The sequence below is a fragment of the Punica granatum genome, chromosome 6, assembly GCF_007655135.1.
Source record: "Punica granatum isolate Tunisia-2019 chromosome 6, ASM765513v2, whole genome shotgun sequence".
Lineage (NCBI taxonomy): Eukaryota > Viridiplantae > Streptophyta > Magnoliopsida > Myrtales > Lythraceae > Punica > Punica granatum.
Window position 1 is genome coordinate 9,366,609 of NC_045132.1, and position 27,969 is coordinate 9,394,577.

Genomic DNA, 27,969 nt, shown 5'->3' on the forward strand with positions numbered 1-27,969 from the left:
GTCCGTCAGCTCCAATTCGAAACCGTTAGCCCGATGCTTACGTGGCTTATGATGTGTCAGTACTTATCCAACATGGCTTATAACCTTGTGCCCCATATTGTTATAACTTTTTCTTTTTGCTCCATAGTGATACACTTTAAGAACTGTTTGCCCCCGGAATAATTTACCCTCGATTTCTTATGAATTGCCTGCGAATAATCAATTGCAGGCTAAACGAACTCCGAAAACTATCAAAAAAAGCAAGTTTCACTAGTGTGCAGACCCGAATTTCATCTCATTAGGACCCGCATGTGTGCACACTAGGCACGCACTGCCGCCCACGCAACTAACGGTGGGTCGTGCCTACCTTTGCAGGTGAACTACCAGCAGCTCTCAATCTCCACCGATACTAGACGATTCACAATCCCGAGCGCTAGTCCTACCCACGACACTATCACCCTGCGGCAACATCCAGAAGCAACTGAAGCATCCTCAACGAACAGAATGATGGATCTTCCCAGCCACGCGCAACAATCCAATGTCATCCCCAATGAAGACCCAACCGTACGCCTAGTGGACCAAAATCAATCCCTTTCTGCGCTTTGCACAATTCCCAAACACCATCCGCCCCATGCACTTTAAGACAAGTGCCATCTTTAAATTCTTGTCGGGCCGAGTCTCACCTTTAAATTTCTACCGGTCGAGTTCTACCTTTATATTCCAATCGGGTTGAGTCCCACCTTTTCTTACATGTTAGGCCAAGTCCCACTTTTAAATTCCAATCAGGTCAAGTCCCATCTTTATATTCCAGTCGGGTCAAGTCCCACCTTTAAATTCCTGTCGAGCTGAGTCTCACATTTAAGTTCCTATCGGATCAAGTCCCACATTTACATTCCAATCGAGCCGAGTCTACCTCTACTTCCCTATCGGGCCGAGTACCACTTTTACATTTCTGTCAGGTTGAGTGCCACTTTACTATCCTATCGGATCGAGTTTCACCTTTACATTCCAGAGTGGATGGCCTCTAATCACAACGCACCTCGCCGTGGAGAGGAGAATACTACAGGTGGTCTACTCGCAAAGATGGGCACGAACTCGCTGTCTTGCGAAGATGTGGGGGCCAAGATGGACTCAGCCTCTAGTCACAGCGCATCTTGCTGTGGAGAGGTGAAGACCACCAGTGGTCTACCTGCGAAGGTTAGCACAACTCACCTGTCTTGCGGGAATGCGTGGTGGCTGCTGTGCAAAACAATAAATATATAATGCATGTGATGGGTGAGTTTTGAAAATAATAATACGGTCATTCATATTGACTCAATAGATTCAAATTACAATGCAAGTTTTGAAAGTAAAATCCTAAGTCGGTTTTCCATTGCGCTCGGGGCACGAGTGAGAGTCCCTTTGGAAAGCACCGGTTCTAGGCAGAGACCTCAATGAGGTATCTATCCTAGGGTGTGTGCGTGGACCTCTATGGGTCTTCTTCCTAGTCTTCTCTAAGGCGGCGTTCGCTCGAGCCAACTCTTGGTCGCGTCCTTAAAGTTCGGCTCGAGTACGAGCGTTCCCTTTGGAGTTGATGTTGGTCGGTGAGTTCTTCGTCCTTCCCAGCTATCTCCTAGTGAAGACGATCCTGCTTGATTATGGTATCGGTGAGCTTGAAGAGGAAGATGTCCTGGCAGGTGTGCCGGTCCCGGTCTGTAGAGGCTCAGTGAGATCCTCGTGCGCCGGTGGATGAGGGTGCAATACTTCTCGATGGTCGGTGTGGGTTCGGTGCTCTAAATGTTGAAGACGACATGTACTGAATCCCAAAATGTAACGGTTGGCCCCAGAAAGCTCCAGTTCACCCGGCGAGTGGCAAATAGGGGTATATTTCCGACGAAGGCGGTGATGTAGTCGTGGTCGATTGGGTGCAAACTCGTCCAAATGTGGGTGATCTCGTCTAGCAGCAGTGTGACGCAGTCGAGGGGCGACCAAGAGGTCGAACGTGACATCCCTTATCAAGATGGTAGAAAAACCGACTTAAAATTTGTCAACATGAATGACAACCAAAATTTCAAAACTGCGTGAACATGTTTGTGGAAAAATAAATGACGGCGGCTTAAAGAATAGTTGCATGTACATATGTCTCAAAACAAAAAAAGACTCAAACGCCCATAGGTCGACTCAAAGGATAGTCGTTGAAGTCGATTGGAGGATGGCATGATGGCATAGCATGATGCAGGGTTTGGTACTAAAGGGACCGTACTATTTAGGAATGGGGGCCCTTGACTCAATAGTGTGAAATCCTTGAAATCAGGTAGGGTCTTTTCAAGGCCGTAACAGCATCCTAGTTGCGCGCTGTGCCCCTACTTTGAATCCCTATATAATCTTGTGCTTCCTAATATCGGTTGTGGGACGCGACCTATAGGTACCTAGGACTAGAATGATATACAATGCATTTGCATAAAATTGCTTTGCATGAAGTAAATAAGCAGAAAATAAATAAAAACGGTAAATACATAAACACAACGAACATGCAAACGAGATCGAGCCCAAACCCTCTAATGTCCCCAGTGGAATCGCCGAGCTGTGTAGACCTGAATTTCATCTCCTCGGGAAGCGCATGCGTGTACACTAATCGCACGGTTTGGGAATGTCCACCTTCCCGAGAGACACGTGACGGACATGCTTGAGAAAGAGTCGCCAATAGCTGTTTACGTCACGGAGGTCGATGGCCAGCGAGTTGTCCGAATCTAAGGGTAATAGATACACCTAGTTTGCTAAGACACATGATCTGCGGAACCGAGAGTTTCAAGTTCGAAGATTCTGTTAACTCGATTTTTTATATATTAGTTTTATATATTTCTTATTATTTTAGAATTATTTAAAGGTAATCATTTTCATGATTCATGATTCTTATTTTTAACATGTTAAATATTACTTTTCAATATGCTTGTACTTATATATGTTTAGTTTTGATGATAAATTATACATATGTTTAATTAATTTTCGTAAGAATATCGAAACTTTTATATCAATTTCTATAAGCTAGGCTCAATTTTTATAATGTCACGTTAAGTTAATTGCTTATATACATTTATCACTTATATAAAATTAAGAAATTACAACAAAATTTTTCTCCTAATTGTATTTAGTAAGAGATATAGGTAAATTTAATTGCATTTATTAAACATTTTAAATTATTATTCTTTGTTTTTTTAATTTTTTTATATTCTTTAATTTTTTTTTAATCATTATACATAGTGAGTGGGAGATTTAGATATATAACAGCATTTATTAAAAATTATTAATTATTATATTTATTTTTAAATTTTCTTTTTTCATATTTTAAAATTTTCTTTAATGCATTTATTATGCACCCAATCTCATTTATTAAGCATGCAAGTAAATTTTAGTTATATATAGATTAGCACTAGCATTGATGGTAAAAACACTATTATGAGACCATTTAACGCAAAAATTAGTAGACTTTACCTTTTATAGCCAATTTATTAGTGTTGGGAGATAGAAATTAATAATTTTAATATCTTATTTAAGAATTTCAATTATTGATCGTAATTTATTTCTCTCCATATATGTGTATATGTCATATCTCTTCGCTGAGATATATTGACAACAAGACATTATACACTCTAATCCATTAATTGTAGCTCCAATTTGTATAGTTTTAGCTAAAACGACTCAATTTTTTTCATGTGAGATCAAAGTATATTTATTTTGATCAATTCTCATACAATTATTTGATTTTTGAGGAGTAATTTTAAAAAAAATTATTTTTTATTTTTTAATTGTATATATATTTACAATTACTTCACTCTTAATTTGCATTTAATTGATGTAAATATATCATTAATATAGTATTTATTTTCTTTGAATTAGAATATTATTTATACATTTACATTTATGACCTTATAATATTTAAAAGATTATCTTTCTAACCCTATTTAATGTTTAGGATACAACTTTATATATGTATATAGATTAGGATATCTTTAAAAAGAATCTAATAATTTTAGAGATTACACAAGGTGGAAAGACATTACCACATAAAAACATTAAGTCTTATTAATTTATGACCTTTTTTATTAAATTACTTTTTGCTAATACTTAAGTTTTTTTTTTTGTGGACATTGGTATCCGGAAGTCCAATTGGATCCCGACTAATTCAGTCGAGTTATGTCGACCCAATAAGAAGTAAAAGTCTCCCAATGGGGATTTTCTACATTCACAAGAACTCAAACTCAAAACCTTACTTAAGCGGAACAAGTATCGAATCGATTAAACTAATCCATGTTGATAATTAAGTTGTTATTCAAATAATACAAAGTATTAGAAATTTTGAAAAATACGTGAACTCTTGTAAAGGGATAACATAAAGTTCTTTTTTGGGGCAAAAAAATGAAGTTTCTTATTTGAAGTGAAAGGAAATGTGGAAAATATTTTATGGGATTTTTCCAAAAAAAATCCCAATCAGCAGTATTTGACCGTTCTCTTTAACCTTTGTACCTCTTCCACCTTCTCTTCTATCAATATTTGACACATGGCAAACTTCGGATAGTTCTTTGGAACTCTCCTTCGGCAAGTTATATATATATATATATATATATATATAGTTATCTAGTCCTTGAGTTTCATAGTAAAGGTGGTTTGTGTTTGTTAGCGAGACTTTGTTACTAAAGAATGTATCACCAGCTTAGGAGACTTGTTGAGTTAAAGAATGCAGCACTGGGGATTGGAATCCGATGGCAAATTTCCGAAATCTTCTTATTAGGTAAATAAAATGTCTGTATACAGAGTTGGAGATATATATCGTCTTGGAGCTTGACAGTAATGATTTCTATCGAATATATCCTAGGAGGGCTGAAACTTTATATAGAAAACATAGCATGAGCATTGACAAGCCTTGAGATATAATCAAAATCATAAATAAATAAACAAACTGCGTTGAACAATCTGAAAAGGAAAAGAACAGGATCAAACGTAGCATGAAATGATCAACTAAAACCCTAAATATCAGTGATCCATATTAAATTTCTATTCCATTCCAACAATTCCATTACATCGAACCAAACATGACCTAAATATCAGAAAGGGATCATCATGAAGGGCAAAAAGAAAAACTTCTGACAATGAAGTATAGTTGCTACTGTGATTTAGAAAAGTTGGGAAGGCTATTAGCATTGTTGTTGGCTCAGATATCATGCTTGTTGCTTGACTCTCTGTCTCGGTTCCAGCCAATCGCCTCAAGCATCACCTCCTTCCTCAGGCAGCGTCGACCTTCTCACGACAACTATGGCCATGTAAAGTTTCTCCGGAACTCTGAACGACCAAACCTGGATCACATCGCCTCTTCGCAAATTTTTATCCTCCACAAAATCGCTCCAAACCCTTGTCGTGAGCACATACATAATAGATGTCTTCCCATTTCCCTTATTCATGTGCCATCTCCTGAAGCTCAGCGTGTGCCTATGGCGTGATGGACCTATTACCTGAACTGGAATGCCTCTCTTTTCCGCTTTTGTGGTCGGCAACTCCATTATTTCTTTCTCCTCTTCTCTGAGGAACTCGAGGGATAGGATATGCTTCTTAGATAGCAACAGACGCTTGTGATACCTTGCCACATCAGTCTTGGTCAGCTCTTTTTGGATGACAGGAGTAATGTTGGTCCCACTTAGCTCGCCCTCTATCCAGTCCCTCCACTCTTGAGGCATGTCCTCAGGATCAAAAGGCGTAGGGCCTTCTCTCCGATTTCAGGTTTTAATCCTCCCCTAAAGTCTGCACTTCCTATATTCTTAGAGTTCTCCAATCAATAATGGACAGATGGCCCCTACATTTATAGGGGAAATAGATAGATCCTTTCGGATATTAGAAATAGATAGATCCTCTTATCTAAACTCTTATCTCCAATTTTACTGGCCGTCTTATCTTTACAGGAAAGAGATTCATAATATGTAGGAAAATAAGATCTTGTTGCAGTAGAAGATCGAAATGCTGCTAATCAATGAACCTCCAATATTACAAACTGAATATTTGTAAATCATATCTCACTCCTTCAGGTATATAATGACATAACTGAGTTTAAATTAGGATATCCTTCTAGAATGATATCGCAGTATCTCTGCACCAACCCAAAAAAAATTATGTGAGATATTTCATAATTTATACTTATCGATTAATCCAATGGATCCTAGCTCGTCGAAAATGCAGGATCGATTCGGGTCATATATTTCAATTTGCTATTGGAAAAAGGAAAAAAAGAAAAAAGATTATAGTCTTTTAAGATAAATGAAATTGTAATGTAACAGGTACCAAACTGAAATAGATAAAGAAAGAAAATATTGTAATCCATTGGTTTATTTTGATTTGTGGCGCGGATTCTGCTCCGTGATCTTGACTCTGATCTTTTGGGGAGTTTTATATATCCCCGAGAATATAAAGATGACTATCGTTCAGTATCCCTTGAATGAATTGCTTATTACCAAAAGAGATCTGCCAAAATAAAAAGGAAATTCTAGCATAGGACGCTAAATAATGTCCATGGTAGGACATATACTTTTTTCATCTTTTAAGTATTAAACTTATATTTTAACCCGCAGTTTTTTCAATCTTATTACAATATCATCGGGTCACATTAAAAAACAATCAAATATGTTGGATTGATAATGTGTCGCATGTAGACGTTGACACATGTCACAATTACTTTTAACTGTTCCTACCCGAGCCATGACAAGCCTGACCTGACTTTTTTGAACCAAACTGTTTTTCAAGAAAACCGATTTAATACGAAACTATTCATAATTAAATCGGTTAGATTTATTGGTCAGATTTGTAGACTCGGTTTAAACATTTAGTTATTCTTCTGAAACAACATCGTCGGCCATGGCATCCATCATCGCCGGAAAATAGAAAGACGGATTTAGGTTTTCATTTGAAGAATTACAATCGAATGAAATAATACATAATCAAGTGAATCAAACGAATAACTTTAGTCAACTTATGATTAAGTTTCATGAACGATTTATGTCCGACTATGCTCTTATGTGCTAAAGACGACCATTGGTGGTTGTCTTGTTGTGCAGCTGGACAAAAATCAGAGTTGGACGAACACAACATGGTAAAACACAAATTTATGAAACGAAAACGAGATTGTGAAAAGGAAACGAGATTATTGTAATAAGGCTCAACATATTTTAAAGATCATGAATGCTGTCGTCGATAGCGGCTTCTGATGAATGAACAATTGTCTTTTCTTTTCAGTTGTCTAAAAAGAAATAATATGGGAAAAAATAACTTCCTAATTTAACTTCCTAAAAATATGAAATATTAATTTTTATGGGGATCACTATCCCTAAAATTATGGAATTAAAAAAATAAATTAAATTTAGGAAAATAGGTAAAAAAAATCTAAAAACACGATTCATCCAATCGTCATTTACCTCTAATCGTGCAATAATTCGTGTCATCCTTTTAGTTAGATTTGCTTAAGCGGATTATAGAATTGTCCAAGGCCAATATATAAATAATATGAACTTGTTAGTTTTTCATCAAGGTCCTTTTCACCGATGATTTTTTTTCCCTCTCTGGCAGATATGATAATTAGCTTGAGCCAATATAAAGAAACAAAATAGAATTTAGTTTTGTTCCAAATATTTGTTTCTATCTGATAGTCATCATCATTGCTACATTCATTAACAATTGAGACTATAAAAAAGGAATAGAATATGAAGGCCGCCCTTGGCAAGTCATTCAATCAACCAAAATCAGTATGCTCAAAGTCTTTAACAATTACTAGCTATTATCCTTTAGTTAGATTTGTTTAAGCGAATTATAAAATTGGTCTAGGCCATTACATAAATATATCAACTTATTAGTTTTTCATCAGGATCCTCTTCATTGATACTTTTATTTTTTCTCCTAAAGAAATTTATATCCATAAGACTATTTATAGCACAAGTGAGCCTTGATAGACATTATAATTAGCTTGTGCCAATATAAATAAACATAATAAAAGTTAGTTATATTCCAAATACTTATTTCTATCAAATGATCGTCATCATTGCTGCATTCATTAACAACCGAGACTATAAATAAGAATAGAATATGAAGGTCCACCTTGGCAAGTCAGTCAACCGACCAAAATCATTATTGCTCGAAATCCTTAACAATTACTCCATGTTATCATTTAGTTAGATTTACTTAAACGAATTATATAATTGACTTAGGCCAATATATAAATATATAACCTTATCAGTTTTTTATCAAAGTCCTTTTTATCGATACTTTTATTTTTCTTTCTAAGGAAATTTATATTCTTAAGACTATTTATAGCACAAATCAGTTCTAGCAGACAAGACAATTACCTTGAACTAATAATACAAAACAGTTTTACAAAGAAAAATTAACTCAATTAACGAACGAAATATCCTTAAAAAATATCAACTTACCGGAAAAAAAATTGCAAAATATCCCTCAATATCAAGGAATAACATAAGAAAATTATTGTTGCCAAAAAGAAAAACTGATTGGAGGCCAAGAAAAAAAATGAGAAAAATCAAAATGGCCGACCTCTGATGAAATCTCCAAGAATACAACGGGAAGCCTTGAGCCATGGCACAGTTTGACGAAGTGAAGCAAAACATGTCGATAAGAATTGGCCATCGTAATCGAAACTACTTTCTCGTCGCAACAGCAAGATGTTCGGCATGAGACTCTTTTTATATTGAAAGCATCGAAAAATTAATAAGGGAGTTGAAGTTTCAATTCTAGTGAACAAAATTTTCAACTAAGTACAAAGAAGTGCGAAAACTAATTGTTTGTGCAAACAATTTGATGATCGAAAAGGCCAAAACCTCTGTATCAATTGTTAGATGATGATCGAACGTGGTGATCAGAATTGAAAATGACAGAATGAACCAATGAGAAACCAAAGAAACTGGTTAAAAAACGATAGAATGAACCAATGAAAAATTGAACAAACCGGTTGAATAAATAAGACCAAATCGGATTTGCAAAAAATCAGACTATTGGTTCGATATTAGTCCGATTAATTAGGGTGAAACTCGACCCTAATTTATTTATTTTTTTCAGCGAAAAATATTAGGGTCGAGTTTCACCCATTACCCGATTACATTTTGTCTCGCGTCACGTGTGACGATGTGATTGGACCATGTGTCGAATGAGTGAGAGATTAGTGCAAATTATTGTGGGTAAAAAAGCCTTTAAATGAATAGTTTAATGATTACAATTTTAGGGACAAAATATGTAAATTATGAATGGCCAAGATTTCATGTTAGAATATCTAATTGATAAGATTAGTGTCTCACCAAAGGACATTATTTAGTGTTCCATGCTAAAAGTATTCAAATAAAAACAGATTATTGCTTTTAATTAGTAGATAAAATTGTAATGTAACGTTTTATACAATTGGCAAAGATCAAGAAATAATTCGGCAAAAAAAAATTCAAGAAATATTTAGGAAGATTTCCGCAGTGTTGGTTCGTACTTCGTAGGAATGGAAATAACGGGATTAGAATTGATAAGGAATTATAATACGAGGGGGTTAGAATGAAATTTTGGATTCAAATCCTTCACTTGTTTGCACTTTAGAATTAACACAGAATGTAATTACGAAGATTCCAAAAGACAAAAAAGCCCCCATTTCAAAATAAAATATTATTAATTAAATAAAGTATTACGAATATTCATATAAAAAAATGCTCCTCAGGCTCGACGGCAGCCATTGCTACCGCCCATCATTGTTCGTGGCAGCCCATCAATTTCCATCCCGAAACTAGTGTTCGGGCTTGATCGGTTTCAGCACGACGAGGCATGTATGGCCTCACCGTTGGCCACATCTGACCGACAAGATGAGATTTGGCCACAGAGTGATTGGGTCAAACCCTTGGGAGATAGCTCCTTCATGACGAGTATTGAGAAGGCCCCCAAGGCTTGACTTGGGCCTAGGAGCTCATGTGACTTCGCTCCGTAGTTCATTTTGTGTTATGTTAGTTTTTAAAAATAAAATATCAATGATTAAATTAATAAATTTATATTTACATATTATTATATAAGACACTATATATTTTAGTTTTAAATCATAAATATATGTGATGCTAAATTATTTAATTTAACGTCTAATATGCCATTATTTAACATGATTGATATATAATTTTTAAATTACATATAAATTTCTATTTACAAAAAATTTACTTATTTTTGTGGTAGTGCAAGACTTGCCGAGTATATTGTGCCTACTTTGATTTCAATTGATAACAACACTAACGGATGTTCATGCTATATTATTTGACATAGATAATATGATTTCTTTTATTAAATTAAATAAGTATCTAATTTTTTTTAGAAAAAATGACTATTGCTTTTGGGTTTAGTATCTCCAATAGATAAATCGATTGTCACGAATAATTAAACAACTATTTAATTGGACGCCATAGCAGAAATGAGAATATTACGATTCTCAATTTTGGTTTGAAAGAACGGATAGGGAGTTGTACGATAAAAGTACGAAATTACCCCCGACAAATATAAAAGATTTACTTATTATAAAATAATATTTATTAAACAATAATACTAAAAACTAAATTTAAAAAATTATTTTTTTAAGGAACGTGTTCATCACCATCCTGGTTCGTCGAAGCCATGGGTGCCCAGCCTGGTTCAACAAGCACAGGGCTCGGTGCCTGGGCGTGGCTCAAGGCATGGCTCAAGGCTCAAGTTGCTCAGAGAGGACGGGCGTGGCTCGAGGCATGGCTCAAGGCTCAAGTTGCTCAGAGAGCACAAACCGTCCTCTAGCCGCAGCCGCAGCCCACCCCCCGGGCGGAGCAGATATGGCCTCGCCAAGGCCGAATTAGGTCTGGCTTATTGGAGGCAATTTGGAGGGTGTCATCATTTAGTCTAAGGTTGAAGGCCGACGGTGGGTAGCCGACAATGGTGGAGCGGCAGCATTGGCGGAGGAGGAGAGGCATAGGAATGACAACTTTTGAAAATTTGAAAATTAGTATAGGGTAAATTTATAATTTAAATTCTTATTGCATACACTTATTATCAATTACGTACAAGAAGGTGGAGGATGGTAATTCAGTCTTCATCGTGCATCGAAAGCCCCTTCTGCAATTAGTATTATGTGCAGTTACGGGTGTATTTAAATAAAATAATAGGAATTATTATCAATTACGTACAAGAAGGTGGAGGATGGTAATTCAGTCTTCCTCGTGCATCGAAAGCCCCTTCTGCAATTAGTATTATGTGCAGTTACGGGTGTATTTAAATAAAATAATAGGAATTATATACGAAATAGATCCCTATTACTGCTAACCGGAAGTGCTCTTAGTTTCCTTCATTCCTGCAACAGCTAATCAATCAAGACAAGGGTGAGTAATTGCAAATTAATATGCAATAATCAAACTCGCTTAATTTCATGAGAAATAAGGTTTGATTCGGTCACTACGTGTTATGGGGCCCAATGAATAGTGAGATTTGTTCAAGAGGCCACAAGGCCCAACACACGGTCTGGAGCCCCATTGGAGACCGCGACCAAATCCGGTGGCAAAGAGAGTGTGCCTGCGGCTCTTGAAGGAAGATTACGTGCAATCTTGGCCATTGTGGCAATTTCCCTATTTAAGGACCACCCCATTTTCTTATTCTGAATGATATTTACGTAGATGGTTTTCATTTTCTTCTGGTTACAATCGAGACGCCCAAAAGGAGAAAGGAAAATGGTTAAGGAAGGGATATACAAAAAGTCCGAATTATCACCGTTTGGTTCCAAATCGAGAGTGATATTACTGCACCATACTTCATTTCTCGATTTATTTTCATTTTGTTTATTTGGCCACGAGTATATTTTTTATGCATAATATTATTGGAATCAATGTATAATATGTAAAAGTAGAAACGCGAAATGTAAGAATTCCATTTGATAACCCTCGTCTCCTCCTAAGGCATCAATAATTGCTCAAATCAATCAATTTGATAACACTAAGTCTATTGTTGCATGACCTTTCAAGTGAATAACCTAATAATGGTAAAAAAAAATTATTAATCTATCTGTTAATTTAAATAAAATGAATTTAGCCAGATTTTACGTGCATAGGTTCAAGGAATTTAAATATTTGTCTACATTATTTGTATTTAGGGTTATAAATAAATATTACTTTTGAAAATCTCAGAACACTCTCCAAAACTCAAAAGTATTTCTCAAAAAATAAAATATTTTCCTAAGTTCAATGTACCATGGGTCCTACAAATAGAATATGAAAAAATTCATTTTTCTACACTATTTTCTTTCTAGTTTTATTTCTCCTTATAGCTTACCCCGAGCAGTTTCTCTCATAATCTATATACTCGTACATATTTTATATTTAAATTGAAGTGATAACTGTTTCTATTATATTTTTTATTCATGTCGTTTGCATATATATATATATATATATAAAAAATTTTTTGTTTTTTTTTATTATAATCTCATACAAATCAAGTTAGATTTTCTTAATTAGAATTTATTCTTTTAATTTTATTGAATAAATTCTCATTCATAACAAAAATATATTATATATTATATATTTTACAATATCGTTTTTGTATGATGCGATTGTTGCAATTAGTCCTTTATTCCTACATTGCTTAAACTTATTATCTATTTTAAACACATGAAAATTGTTTTAAAAAAAACCATATGTAACACGCGGGAGCTCCATTTTGATAATACTTAGTTTAAGCGTTATTTATTTTTTAATTACTTTATCTTCACAAAATTGTAATATTTAGTAGGGGTTATTACCATTATATATCTCAATCTTTACACTTTTTCTTAGTTTTATCCCAACGTCGATTTTTTCCCTGAGGTATAGATTTGAAACAAAAAAATAGCAACGTCAGGATACCTCATGAAAAAAAATCAACGTTGGGATAAAATTAAGAAAATGAGAGAATATTGGGATACATGGGAGTATTACCCCTATTTAGTAGTATACTAAGAATCGCAAATGGTAAAAAATTTTAAACCGAAGGGTTCTTTCAATTCAAGAAGCTATTAAAAATTCTTTTAAATATTAAAAATTATATATAATTGAAATAATTTTTCAAACTGTGAAATGCATAGACATGTACCTAGTTCATATTTATGGATGTGTATTACTCTCTCTAGGGAGCTAGAGACCTATAAATAATCCCTCCTACGTTAATGAACTTGAGGTCATTTCCCGACTATCTGTAATAGTACGATAAGGAAAATATTTGCGGATCATAATAGGAAACATACATTATGATAAGACTCGGCCTTCGGGTGCTTTGTCGATGGGATTTTGTGAGGCGTCCTACTCGGGAGAAAGATTTTATTGCAGCTGGTGACCTTGGCCCCATATTCAAGTTCGGCAGCTATTGAATCTATGAAAACTATTTGATAACCCTAGTATGCACGGATTTTTTTAGATATCATGGATGCAAATCGAACGAAGTTATAATAACACTTGGGAAAACGGCACAGTTAATACAAAATCTTTTATTAAAGTAACATTTTAATAATTGATAAAAAAAAAGAAACACTTTGGTCAGAAAACTAAAATTGTAACAATTTTTATAAATATATTGGGCCGGTGTCACATAAAACTATGTAGATTAAAATTCACATGAATAGTGAAGGATTTTAAACCGATAAATTCTTCTTTTATTCTTAATTTCGGGGTAGCACTAGCACCCACTGCATAAAGGATATAGCGCTCGTCCGCTTCAATTGGTTATTTTCAAAGCGGAATTGGGGCAGACCAAAATAAGGGGAGCGTGACACCACCAGTTGAAAAAGATTTCGGTAAGATGTCTATTGAGAGTGTTAACTCACCTCGTAAAATCAATCACAAAACTATAAGTTTATATATGACTTGGATACTATCACTTAACAGCTTGAGTTTTTAAATGAAAATGAACTCAAACCCATATAAACCCAACGAATATTTAATATGGTATATCAGAGCCACGGTTTCACGCGACAGTGCACCATCACGCCACGTCAAGACTAGAGTGTTCAAGAGCAACCAAAAAGTGCACCTCATGTAAGTTCCTCTCGCCCGAGCACGGAAAAGGAGCTCGACTTGAGATCAGTTGTTAATGACGGGTGTTTAAGAATATGTGATAACGTGTAGACAAAAATAAACTATATATTACACATAATTGAGAATGTTAACCCCACGATGAAAAATTAAGAAGAAAACCATGAATTTATATGTGACTTTGATACTACCGCTTAACCACTTAACTTTTTAAGTGAAAATAGATCCGAGCCTATACGAGACCAAAATATATTTAATAACATCGAAAATTAAACATGTAAAACTTTTCTCACTTATGTAGCATGCCAAGTGGAATTTTATTTTATTTTTATTATGGATGACTTGTTGCATTTAATTACTAGAAACTGTATGTACGTATAGGAGGATGTCCATAAAATCTGGAATGAACATGGTTCTTTGCACACATCCATGTCCTGATGGGGCTTTCTTATTTGGTGGAGGACTAATTTCATTCTTCTTTGCTTTCTCTGGTTTCTCCTCCGCTCCAACGGTCTAAGTCATTGTTCGATTTCTTGTTTAACTATTTGTAGACTCAAATGGATATTTTCTCAATGTGCTCTTCCTTTGCTAGGCAGTTATTACAATCCAGTATCACGAGGTCAGATAGTATAACAATGCTGGATACTCAATATTAACAATGAATGAAATTTTGATCGATAAAGTTATATGCGTATATAAAAGATCACTAAGCACCTTAATACCAACATGGTGATCATTAATTTCCTTCATCTAGTGCTTTTATTCATTTATTCTCAGAAAATTGTCATCAATTTATTCATTCGAGCACCCATTTTACTCAGGAATTCATTTCATTCTTAGAAACGCTCGACCTTCCTCAAGCTTTCCTCGAAAAGCCCTCTTGCGCGTTAAAAAAATTGAAAAAAATTATTAAAAAAAAAAAAGCAAGTTCAAGGTGATGAAGCCGCTCTAGTCTAGCCACCTCGACACCGGGCTCAGACGTCAAAGCTGGGGAGAGACACCACCCATCCAGCAAGGCAGTAACCGGGTATGGAGTCAAGGTGGTCGAGAACAAGCCGCCTCCGCACCCTCGAGAAAAAAAAAAAGGATGAAGGAGACATGACACAATAGATTAATTACATTAAATGGAAGAGAGATTCTAGCATGACGCGGGTCATGGTAAATCTCGTGAGGGAGCTGTTGATACATGTGGAACCCGCGTACGTAATTGCATCAAATGGCTTTCATGTGGGGTTATCTTGACTCGTGTCATGCTAGAAATTTTCTAAACGGATAATAGAGATTAACGGCAACATGAGGTGAAGTAACACCAAGTCCAGTACAGCTAGATTGGGCACTCGCCCTTGGGCCGGGCACTCTCGTGGGCGAGTGCCCCGCCAATGAGAGTAGGCTGCATGGCCAGCTCCCGAGCCCACGTGAAATGCCCTCTACCTTTCTTTTTCCTTTTAGGTCAATTGAAACAGCTCTTTGACCGTTGCTAAAATCAAGTTTATTAAATTAGTCGTTGATTTCTTTTTTTTTTTGGATAAATGATGAAACTTCATTGATAACAGATGAATTTACATCAGAAACCAATACCATTTTCCTCTTAAACGGAGTAAAATAAAAAATACCCAGAGCTACTCCCAAGTCAAACTAGTTGCAGTAAATCAAATGGTGAAAATATGCCTCGCAATGATAGAGTGTGCAATTTTGCATGAGAATCGAGGGAGAACAACAACTTTGCTTTCACATCCGAGAAGATCCTTCGTATTATAATTGCTGGAGGCGAGACTTGATTCCGTAGAGCCTGGCGTTCCTCTCCGTCCAGATGCAGTAAATGTAGTGAGTCCAGAGAAGTTTAAGACAAATAATATCCAGCTTCTTTCCACGGAGAGAGGAGACCCAGCAAAGTTCCGTATTCCAGTCGACATTGTGTTTGTTCATTCCAACACGGTCAATAAACTTCTCCAAATCCCTTGGTGATAGGGCATTCAAAAGAGGTGATTTCGGGTCTCCAATTCAAACTACAGAATTCGCATTCGGGTGCAGTAATCGAGATTCTCCAACTCATAAGCCTATCTTTTGTACTCAATCTATTATGAATACAAAGCCAGCTAATGAAGAGGATCGAGGAAACTGCCCCTCAAACCAGATTGCGTTCCTCCATTCCATCTTCTGGCTTCTGGGACTAAAGCATTTCCACGCACTAGCACAGAAAGAAAATGTCTCGGATTTGTGAGCCGTCCATGTGACCCTATCACGATCAGAGAGTTGAATTGCATTAGCGAGATCACGGAGCAGGCCAGCTTGCAGATCCGAGCTTCTAGGCAATGCCAGCATCCATCAACCAGAATCGAACTAACTGTTGCGTGCTCCCTAATCGACGGAAAGCACTGGAGCCCCCTGGTGCAATAGTTTATTAAAGAACCGACCGGTAACCACTTGTCATACCAGAAAGATACATTCGTACCAGGGCCAACACAATAGCGGATATAGGGAGACATCAAAGTCCTCAGCTGCAAAAGTTTTCTCCAGTTCCAAGAACAATCACCAGGTATCCTTAAAGACCAAATACTTCGGTCTTTGATTAAATATTTAGCAACCCAGGCCACCCAAAGAGACCCTGAACGCACGAGGAGAGACCAAAGGTTTTTGAGTACGCATACCTTATTCCACAGGTTAGGTCCTTGATACCGAGTCCTCCATCAGACTTTGGAAGACATAGAGTTTCCCAGCCGAGCTTTCCTCCTCCTCCTATATGCTGCTCAAGGCCTTTCCAGAGGAAGGATCTGCACTTCTGCTGCACCAACTTTATGACTTTCTTGGGAAGAATGAAGTGGATACACCAGTAGCTGGCCATGCTGAAAAGTACTGAATTGATCAACTGTACTCGTCCCGCGTAAGACAAGTGTTTCACAGACAACACTCCTTATACGCTTTAGGATTCTCTCAGTAAGAGCCTCGCAGTTCTTCGTGGAAAGCTTGCCCGAGACAAGAGGGAGCCCCAAGTATCTCACAGGAAGAGTACCTTTCTTAAAACCCGAGCTATTCACCATATAGAGATGCCTTCCTCAGTGATGCCTCCCGTGAAGATTTCAGATTTCTCAGGGTTCAGCTTGAGCCCAGGCCAGTTGTAAAAGGTGTTCAACACTTCCAGAATGGCAACAAGAGACTCTTTGGACCCGTTTGTGAACAAGAATAGATCATCAGCAAAGCAGAGATGGGTGAGCTTGATAGACTTACATCTAGGATGGAAGCCGATTCTGCCTTCGTCTGCAGCAGTGTCCAAAAGCTTTGAGAAGACCTCCATGGCAATAACAAACAAATAGGGTGATAGGGGGTCACCTTGTCGCAATCCCCTTTGGCCGGCAAAGTAACCACATAAGGAGCCATTGACAGCCACTGAAAAGTAAGGAGAGGTAATACATCCCTTGATCCATCGATTATTTTAATTTATTTATTTAACTTATTAAATCTTATAAATATAACAAATACCAAAATACTTTTCCACACAATTTCAACAATGAGGTGTAAGCGTTAAAGTCCAAACAAGCAAGTAGAAAATCTCTCTTTAGGCTACGTTTGATTCGCTGAAATGAAATTAATACAGAATAGAATAGACATGGATTAAAATAAATAGGGAATATAATAGAAATTCTGATGAACTTTTATTTGTTTGATTGGAGGGAATAACAAAATTGAGAATTATAATTCTAAAGTTTGGTTTGCTTGAATAAAAAATGGAAAAAAACAAAAATAGGACGAAAAGACAAAAATGCCCTTCATGCCAAATCTAATAATGTTTAATAGGATAAATAGATAACTTTAATGAAAATTTTTATAATTAATAAAAAATAAACATTTTAAATAATTAAAAAAAGTAAATATTTTATAAAACTAATTATTTTAATTAAAGTTAATGAAAATTGTGATTATTAATAAAAGTAATTATTTTAATAAAAAAAAAAAAAAAAATTATTCATATTTATTTTTATTAATAATGAATTAAAATATTATTTTTATTAAATGTAATTATTAGAATTACTATTTTAATAAATTAATAAGCATAATTATTTAAATAATTAATAATTTTTTTCTTAATAAAAATATATTATCTCTCTCTCTTCTATTCTGATTCTCACTCGACACAGATCGAATCGAAAATGGAGAAACCAAGAAGACGAAGCAAACGAAGAAGAAGATCATCAACGGTTGATCAATCGACTGACAAGACCATGTCGGAAAGAGACGACCTTGAAAACCCTAACGGTCTTACCACTCAGTCGTCCTCATCTTCTTCTTCTTCCTCTTCTTCCTTCGTCTTGACTCTCAAAATCCTCTTCCAGTCCATCGCCATCCTCCTCCGCCACCGGCTCCACTTCCTCTCAATCTACGCCCTCACCGCCCTCCCCATTTTCCTCCGCCTCTTCTCCTTCGCCGTCTCTGTCCACCCAGTTTCGCTATGTCGAGAGAGAAATCAAAACCGAAAATTTATAATTTATAAAAAATAAAAAATAGTTAAATCAGTGGTTGAACCGGTTGACCAGCTGACCCACAACCCGGCAAAGAGGCCGGTTCAATGTCCTGGCCGGGTTTGAAAACATTGCTCTCTCTCTCTCAAGCCCCACTGTAGCTTGGCTAGGGTTTTCATTTGGGTCACAATCAATCCATCCTCCACAGCTCGGCTTCCCGGAGACCTCCTCAGTGTGCGGCATCTTGCTGAGGTACTGCTCGTCCATTCTCATCTCCCAGCTCTTAGCTCGCTATTTTACGTGTTTGAGATGTTTCTGCTAGGGAGCTAGCTCGCTCTGGTCTGGCAATTCCGATCTGTGGCCTGATGGAGCCATTTCAGAAGCTCTGAATGTGTTCTTTGAGCTGATTTCCATACCACATGCAATCCTTATTGAAGGAATTTGCTGTCTCTGTTAATCTGTTCTCCGCTGGAGATTTCTATTTCACTTATAATTTATCGATTACTCTTTGTTTTTCACTTTTCCATAATCCTGTCGAACTGCCCGTGATTCTCTCACTGCGAAGCTGTTCACCGCAAATCAGTCCCCATTGGACTTTGAAAATCGTAGTTCTATTTGATCCAGCTCGTTCGTATTAGCAGTTTGACGACAGTAGGTGCTTGGATGGATTCAATAAAGTTGATTTTCAGTAACAGTTTCGGAAGGAACATCTCTCTGCTTCGAATACAGACTGGAAGAATGCAATGCGATAGTTCTTCTTTCATCCCGAATTTTCCAGTAACAATTTTAGAAGGAACATCTCTGTGCTTCAAATTCAAAATCGAAGATTGCAATGCGATAGTTCTTCTTTCATCTCGCCTTCAATATTGCCTTGCCTTTTTTCATATTTTGGCCACTATGTTGTGTTTGTCTAGGAAGAGCAAAAGCTAGCTCGAGAAAGCATAATGAAACATTATTTGATTTTTGTACGAGTGTATCAGAAGAATTGACAATGTTCAATTAGTTTTCACTTATGGACTTTTTCCAGTTATTAGTACCATGGAAAATGTCAACATATATATATATATATATATATGTATATATATTTTATTTCAAATTTATAGCAGCTGCTGTGGATGATCTAATTGGCAATGGATGATCATTAGTAAGCATTAATAAGCAAAGTAAGACTTTAGTTGTTACTACAAGTAACAACTGGGCTTTCTTGCTCGTGCTCTATAAAATTCAAGCTCATATCATGATGACTGCAAGGTGCAATATTAATGTTAATATGCTTGTGTTAGTAATTATAAAAAATGGCCTGTCTTCAGCTACTTCAACAGCAATGTGGACCTTGTCATGATATTATGTCAACTCATCTACCTGATCTGGTTTGGCTGAATTTTGTGGAACTTTTGTGATATCAGATTTCCAGCGGTGCATTTATAAAGAGGGGAGTGGACGAGGACGCCATCTAAAGAGTATAGAAGGAAGGGAGGACGGGAACTTGGGACCAGAATCTGTTGAAAGCAATGGTGAATGTGCTCTTGAGGCCACTCTCGGCCACTCGAGTCCATCTCCTCCGTCAAAATGCGTTCCCATCGGTGATGTTTCAGACCAGCGCCGTCAGGAGCTACTGCTTTCTTGGTTGTCTAGGTCGACGGGTGATGTTGCTGCCTGAACCCCACAAAATGGAACAATCTGCTGCTGGTTATCAACTACGTTGTCAGCGTAAGCCAGAGAATTTAGTTTCTTTAGGCCGCTCTTTTAGGTTCAGCAGCATTCGAGCAGCTCATGTTAATGACCCTGGTTCTATCGACTCCCCTCTCATGCTGTCCATGGAGCAAAAGGTGCATACTCGTCACCTTCCATTTACTGCTCTTTCATTGCTTCTAGAATCGATGCTAAGCTTTTAATTTGTCTCTTGTGAGGCATGTAAAAGTGCTGAAGCCTAATTGTTGAGCTAATAGGCGTGGAAGACAATAATTTAAAAATGTAGAAATTAAAATTGATGCTAGAATATGCTAATATAGTTTTTGTAAGTGAGAATGTTGCGTTTTCAACCGCCAAAATTAACCAAACCATGGCCAAATATTGCTTCTGCTACTTATCAATCCTCCACTGCAATCCTAGATGGATTTCAATCAAATCACATGTCCGACATTTTCCCTAAAGGATGCCTTGATAAATAAGTAAGATGAAAAATTTAAGGTTGTGTTTGGTATTAGAGTTAAGTTGAGTTGAGTTTTGGTTTTAATTGGTTTGTAATGACTGTGTTGTTGAATTATGAGAAAAAGTGCCGAAAAAGTAATGAATAGTTGAGAGAAATTAGTATTAAAAATTGAATTGAATGGTTAAAAAATTGAAGAAAAAAGGAAAAGTAATAATTGTGTTGTTGAATTGAAAGGTGGAGTTGAGTTATGTTGAGTTAAAAAAAATTTCTAAAGCCAAACAGGGCCACTCAACATGGAAATGGAATGTTGTACTAGAGGAATCAAACCAGCCCCAGGACTGATCCACAGGCCCAAATATATAATGTGCTCAGTAAATGCAACAAATGCCTCCACTCTTTTTATGCAGGAGAATTGTTCACAATAGAAGAGATGGAAGAAACATGTTGGTTGGTGAAAGGGTGCTAGCGTCTTTCGCATTCCCTGATTCATGTAATGTTAATCTCTTAGGTGCACATGCTACCAAACTAGTAAGCAGCTGCTGAGATAATCCACATGAACTTTATCTGGTTTTCACCCATCATCTGACCATTTGAGCAATGTTGAAATTCTGAAACCATCCTTGCGAATGAGTGTGATACACTCTGAATGATTATACACTCTTAAGCAACCATCCTGTGTAAACTGAGAACTTCTACCAGTCCCATTTTTTATATCAGCTTTTTCCTTTGGGATAGGTTCTATACACCTTGATGTTTTGTTTTTAGTAATATTGTTTATTTAGTACGGTTTGATTCTGGAATTAGCAGTGTTTCTGTCCGATAAAGCAAGACCATGAATTAGAAAAGAGTCTAGTGCCCTGGGAACCTAATGAATTAATGCCATTAAAACTTCGCTTCCTATTGGGAATGTGAGTCAACACTGTTGACAGCACAAGCTGAGAGCGAGAATTCCACAACATGGGGTCTTGATAAGCAAATGAGGCACATAAGATTGGGCCTCGTATAATACTTGACTGAAGGCCCTCCTGCTTTCCAAATATTATACAAGAAAAACTCCTTTCGCCATCTCCGAGTCGGTGCATAATAAAAGGCATAGCAATTTTCCCTTAGCTCTAATAATTTCCTCGAACTCCAAGAACCATTGCTGGGAACTCTTAGAGACCATATGGATATCTTAGGGACCAAGTTGCCCGAAGCAAGCCTGCATTAGTGAATATCAGTATATAAATATTCAAGCTTCGTTCTTTATTTTCGCACTGCTTTCCAGGTTGGCACCTTCAGCAGTAAAAATGACCCTGACACTTTTGTTTGCCTACCTTGCTCAGACAAAGCTGTGTTAGGAGTTATTTTGCTATGCTGATTTCAAGCATTGAATCCGAACTTTGTCTCAAAGCAGCTTCCTCCATCTTTATAACATGTACTATGTGCTTCCTCTTTTCCTCCTGAAACACAAGCAACTCCCTGCAGTATCCCCGACAGTTTCAGATTGCATTTGACATAGCTCCTCTCTCAACCTGCGAAGTTGCACCTGAGGCCTGTCACTTTTGAAACACCTCCTTCAACTTCATCTTAAGCCTCTTCAGTATACGATACAACGAGAATATAGGGTCCCCGGGAGGTCTCTTGCTTCCATTTTACCCTTCTAGTACCCTCCTTTTCCATTAGTGTCTGTTTGATATCATTATGTGTAAGGAAAACCTCATGACAGTTAAACTTTGCCTTATAAACCTGGTGGAGCTTCTATTTTTTGCTATGTATGATCGGCATCATGATGGCGCTAGGCACATATTATCTTTTCAGCTTGTGTTAGTTACCATTGCGCATATAATTTGACCGCCTGGTTTCACTTTTACTCAGAGAAGTAGTGGTTGAGACAAGGATGAAGGGACATGTATTTGTTGCCTTATGTGATGATGTAGGGTTAGAGTAGGAGGGCCACATGACACTGATCTATGATCGGCATCATGATGGCGCCAGGCACGTATCATCTTTAGCCTGTGTTAATTACCATTGCGCATATAATTTGACCTCCTGGTTTTACTTTTACTCGGAGAAGTCGTGGTTGAGCCAAGGATGATGGGACACGTAATTGTTGCCTTTTGTGATGGTGTAGGGTTAGAGTGGAGGGCCACATGACACTGACCTAGGCAGAAGAAAGTGGATGAATATACTTTCTTGATCACGGCATATACACTTATTGTGAATGTGCTCTCATGTCTGCTATAGTTTACTTACCTAGCTACAGCCATGTTGCTTCAACAGATCAAAGAACAGCTCAATGCAGAATCAGTTAGTGTAAAAGATGCTTATGGAGATGGCCGGCATGTCAGGTAAGCCTATGTTTTCTCCCTTTGTTGGTGGTGTTACGATAAGTGGGTTGAAGCAATGTTTGAGAATCGAGACATTTATTCCTTGATGTATCAGAAACTGTAGTTTCTTGTTATAATTTCCACCTAGTAGTGCAGAAAGAATGACTCTGGAATGTCATGTTGCTACTCCCTGAACACTTGAAATGCACGAAGAAAAGTTACTATTGCGAAAGTGATGAATTCTGAAAGACTTGTACACTTCATGTAGCATTGAGGTGGTGGCATCATGCTTTGATGGACAATCTGCCGTGAATAGGCAGAGGATGGTGTATAAAGCCATTTGGGAGGAGCTTCAGAGCACCGTTCATGCAGTTGACCAGATGACCACAAGAACCCCGGCCGAAGTGGCAGCAGCGGCGGACAAATAATAGTAAAACTACTATTTGTCATTCAAATATTGTAATTCTTTAACCTTTTCATTTCATTTTGATGTCTCCTTCCTCTCCCCCATCCCTCCCCCTCTCCCCACCCTGTTACTGTATAAAACAGAAAGCAAACCTTTTAGTTTCCTGCCTTTCCCTATACTGGTTCATGCTTTGCTGTTTGTACCGTTACTCGGTCTCCATTTTAGTAGTGCCTTCTCCAGTTTACTTGTCCCCATTAAAAACCCTAAACTAGACGAATAGGTCCGCACAAAAGCGTGGGTTAGAGGTATTGGTGCAAATAGATTTTTTCCTTTTTTTTTAAAAAAATATTGTTCTACAATTATAAAACATAACCATTAATATAGTTGATAGTTGAAAATGATATTTTTACATGCTAACTTATATATGAGAAAAAGCTAAGAATAGAGGAGAAATCTTTTTGCATTTTCTTGAAAAGTTCTGTACAACAGTTAAAAATTCTCTATAGAGTTAAACAATTGATGGTGGGTTTTGTGTAATGTTAGTAAATTAATGTTTTTCGTTTATTGGTAAACATAAATTAATGTTTTACTCACTCACTACGGAGCTACAACTATTATATGTATGGACGTGTATTGGGCTCTGTTAGGATATTGGTTTTCAGACCATAATCACTTGTAGACCACAAGTCTCGAGTGACATGCAAAATGGGAAAGAACGGGAGAGAATTTGATTTTTCTCTCCGATATTTAAATGAGTGTGCGCTCGGAAAGAAAAAGAAATTGAACGTAAGATTTAGGGGTACTTGGAGAGGTATTTGGAGGAGTAACGATATATTTGTATCAGAATATTATAATTTATGTAGAATATTTAATAATAAATTACAAGTAGATGTATTTGCCACATATGTGGTTAGAGATAGGAAATAATATATCGTAAATAAGATATATTGATAGAATATTCTAGAGATAGTATATGAGATATTAGGATATGTATGAGAGAAATATCATCAATAGAATTTAGTTACCCAACTTGGAGTATGAAAGTGGGCCTAGGACGATAAGTTGGGCCAAATGAGTCTGGCTAATTTTTTGGTCCGTAACATAAAAGTCCTCCACTCTCATGAGTTCGAACTTCAAGAGGTCGCGGGAGTAGATTAGCGTAGTCGTTGATGTCGCATTGTAGGCAATGGTTTTTTCATGTTGTGGCTGGGGTGACGTGCGTCGAGTCTGTTGTGCCCTTTGATGTGAGGAATCCCGTTGTTGTAGAAAGCGATGGGACCTTCGCTGTAGAAAGCGAACGTCAGTATTCCATCACTGTAATAAGCGAAGGTCATGGTCCTCGATGCCAAGATGAAGAGATCTATCGGTGTAGAAACCGATAGACCCTTAGCTTTAGAAAGTGAATGCCAAGATCCATTGTTGTAGAAAACAATGGTAGTAGTCCCCATACGGATGTGAGGAATCCCCACGCTATGAAAGCAAGGGCTCTTCGCTGTAGAAATCAGAGGCCATCGTATCCTAGGTGTAAAAAAGCAAGGAATGTGGTCCTCAACAAGGTGAGAAAACACATCGCAATAGAAAGCGAGGACTCTTTCGAGGTAGAAAGCGAAGGCCAATGGGCATCCTTCGGTGTAGAAAGTGAAGGCCCCTTAGAAACCAGAGGCCTAGGTCCTCAGAGAGTTGAGCCGCGATTGCAATAGTCACGTGACACAAGCATCTTGTCAAAGTTGGAGCTTATACTCAACCTGCAAGAAAGGTTGTGCATTGGGTGAAAGTTTTTAAATTGATGAGAATGATTGCCTCAAGTAGGGGGTCCTCGAGCGACGCGTGGGTCCTCGAGAGATGTGGGAGGTCGACGCGTGATATGTCATTGTGATTCTTTTTCTTGCACAATGGATGGAGTGATCCAAGATCAACTCGAAAGTACAATTATTTTCGCAGGGATGACCAAGATCGTCACATCTCCCTTATGTTGATAGCGAAGAGTTTGAGATCCTCAAGGAAGAGATGTTAACATCGTTTGATGGATGTCACGCAGGGGGAAAATATGGTGTAGCCCCCCAGTCCCTCAGTATTTTCCAAATCCCTAATCCTCGAGAGATAAACAATGTATTTCGTGATGAAAATTTAGGCTCACTGTTAGGATGTCGGTTTTCGAACCTTGATCATGTGCAAACCAGTGACCTGCAAAAAGGGGGAGGATTGAAGGGGAATCTCGATCTCCCTCTCCGATGCTTACATGAAAATCTATCGAAGAAATGTAGAAGAATCGAACTTAGGGTTTAGGGTTACCTGGAGAGGTATTTATAGATGTATTTGCCATATATATTGTTAGAGATAGAAAATAATATCTCGTAAATAAAATATGTACATTAGTAGAATATTCAAGAGATAATATTAAAAATATTAATAGATATATGAGAAAAATATTCTTAATAAGATTTAGTTGTCCAATTTGGAGTATCAATGTGGTCCTAGAACAATAAGTCAGGCCGAACGAGTCGGGCTAATTTTTTGATCCCTAACATAAGCCCTCCACTCTTGTGAGCTCTAGCTTTGAGAGGTCGTGGGAGTAGATCGGCGTCGTTGTTGGTGTCGCATCGTAGGTGATGGCCTTTTCATATTGTGGCTGGAGTGACGTTGTGCATTGAGTCTGTTGTGCCTTTGATGCTAGGAATCCCGTCGCTGTAGAAAGTGAGGGGACCTTTACTGTAGAAAGCGAATGCCAATATTCCATCGCTGAAAGCGAAAGTCATGGTCCTTGACGCTGAGATGAGGAGATCTAACAATGTAGAATCGATAAGACCCTTTCGCTGTGGAAAGCGAATGTCAAGATCCACCGTTGCAGAAAACGATGGTCGTGATCTCCAAACGGATGTGAGGAATCCTCACGCTGTAGAAAGCAAAGGGCCCTTCGCTGTAGAAAGTGAAGGCTACCGTATCCTTTGTGTAGAAAGCGAGGAACGTGGTTCTCAACAAGAGCTGAGAAAACCCATCGCAATAGAAAGCGAGGGCCCCTTCGCTGTAGAAAGCGAAGGCCTATCGAGATCCATCAGTGTAGAAAGCAAAGGCCCCTTAATCCACTAGTATAGAAACCAAAGTCCTAGGTCGTCAGAGAGTTGGGCCGTGATGGTAATAGTCACTTGAAGCGAGCATCTTGTCAAAGCTGGAGTTTATACTCAACCTGCAAGAAAGACTGTGCATTGGGTGAAAGCTTTTTCATTTATGAGAATGATTGCCTCAAGTAGGGGTTCTCGAGCGATGCGTGGGTCGTCGAGTTATGTGGGAGGTCGACACGTGATATGTCTTGATTGCTCTTTTTCTTGCACAATGGATGGACTGATCCATGAACAACTCGAGGGTGCAATTTTTTTCATGGGGATGATCAAGATCGTCACGTCTACCTTATATTGATGGCAAAGATTGTGAGATCCTCGAGGATGAGATGTCAGCATCATTTATGGATGTCGCGCTAGAGGAAAATATGGTGTGGCCCCCAGTCGCTTAGTATTTTCTAAATCCCTAATCCTCAAGAGATAAACAATGTATTTCGTGATAAAAATTTAGGCTCAATAAATGACTAGATGTAATGATTCGTGTAATGAATATCCATGTATCGAATTGGGAAAGCTTAATATTTTATTTCATCAAATAAAATCTTTTCTTCTCTTAATAGATATTAAATTTTGTTAAGGAAAGTCAAAAAATTGTGATGCGACGAAATTGAGGGGAATTCATTGGATTTGTGGTAAGATTAACAAACTAAACCTTGATTTAAATTTCGAATATCAAAATTTTCTTTTTGATCGATCACGAGAGCAAAAGCTGAGAAGCAGGAACTTAATTAGTGATATCCTCAAACTGATGGTTCGTATATCCTTCGCGAGAACAGTCACGGCCGTCACGAGATAGCCCTATTGCGCAACTTCGTGGTCCCTGCAACTTACTGTGAGGGGTACGCATCCCCCCAATCCTAAGTTGAGGTTTGCTTCGCTTCTTGTTGTAAGAATTATCAATTCTAAATGTGGTGGAAAACAGCCGATGTGATGACTTTTCGTGCCGTTTCCCACTGACGGCGCCAATGTTAGCATCTCGGTTTTCAAACCTTGATCACATGCAAACCACGAGCCTCGAGTGGCCTGCAAAACGGGGAGGATCAAGGGGGTTCTCGATCTCCCTCTCCAATACTTAATTGAGAATATATCGAAGAAAGTCAAAGGAATTGAACTTAGGGTTTATGGGTACCTAGAGAGGTATTTATAGGAGTCACAATATATTTATATCGGGATATCGTAATCTGCGTAAAATATTTAATAATAAATAACAAGTATATGTACTTGCCATATATGTGGTTAGAAATAAAAAATAATATCTCGTAAATAAGATATATTGACAGAGTATTCTAGTGATAATATGAGAGATATTATGATATGTATGAGATAAATATTCTCAATGGGATTTAGTTACCCAACTTTGAGGTTTTAATGTGGGCCTAGAGCGATAAGTCGGGACAAATGGGTCGGAACAATTTTACGGTCCCTAACATGCTCCTTAAGGGGTTATATTGTAGAATATATAATCCTTCCAACATGAATGAATTTGAGGTAATTTC

At 37.4% G+C, this 27,969-nt stretch overlaps 2 protein-coding genes across 2 annotated transcripts; one reads left to right on the forward strand and one right to left on the reverse strand.

Moving 5' to 3' along the window:
- Window positions 1-5,219: 5,219 nt before the first annotated feature.
- LOC116212132 (B3 domain-containing protein At2g32645-like) lies at window positions 5,220-5,687 on the reverse strand. Its single transcript, XM_031546706.1, has one exon. It carries the CDS (start codon window positions 5,685-5,687, stop codon window positions 5,220-5,222), a length of 468 nt encoding a protein of 155 aa, XP_031402566.1.
- A 12,907-nt stretch (window positions 5,688-18,594) lies between these two features.
- On the forward strand, window positions 18,595-23,596 carry LOC116211422 (protein BOLA4, chloroplastic/mitochondrial). The gene is made up of 4 exons (XM_031545795.1): window positions 18,595-18,742; window positions 19,897-20,319; window positions 22,905-22,972; window positions 23,220-23,596. Exons 2-4 carry the CDS (start codon window positions 20,002-20,004, stop codon window positions 23,377-23,379), a joined length of 546 nt encoding a protein of 181 aa, XP_031401655.1. The 5' UTR covers window positions 18,595-18,742; window positions 19,897-20,001; the 3' UTR covers window positions 23,380-23,596.
- Window positions 23,597-27,969: the final 4,373 nt, after the last annotated feature.

Excerpts from the sequence above, each read along its gene's own strand:
- LOC116212132 (XM_031546706.1), bottom strand. The coding sequence starts at position 5,687 with ATGCCTCAAGAGTGGAGGGACTGGATAGAGGGCGAGCTAAGTGGGACC.
- LOC116211422 (XM_031545795.1), top strand. The coding sequence starts at position 20,002 with ATGGTGAATGTGCTCTTGAGGCCACTCTCGGCCACTCGAGTCCATCTC. Across the intron at positions 20,320-22,904 it reads TGCTGTCCATGGAGCAAAAG|ATCAAAGAACAGCTCAATGC; the intron begins GTGCATACTCGT and ends TTGCTTCAACAG. Across the intron at positions 22,973-23,219 it reads GGAGATGGCCGGCATGTCAG|CATTGAGGTGGTGGCATCAT; the intron begins GTAAGCCTATGT and ends CACTTCATGTAG.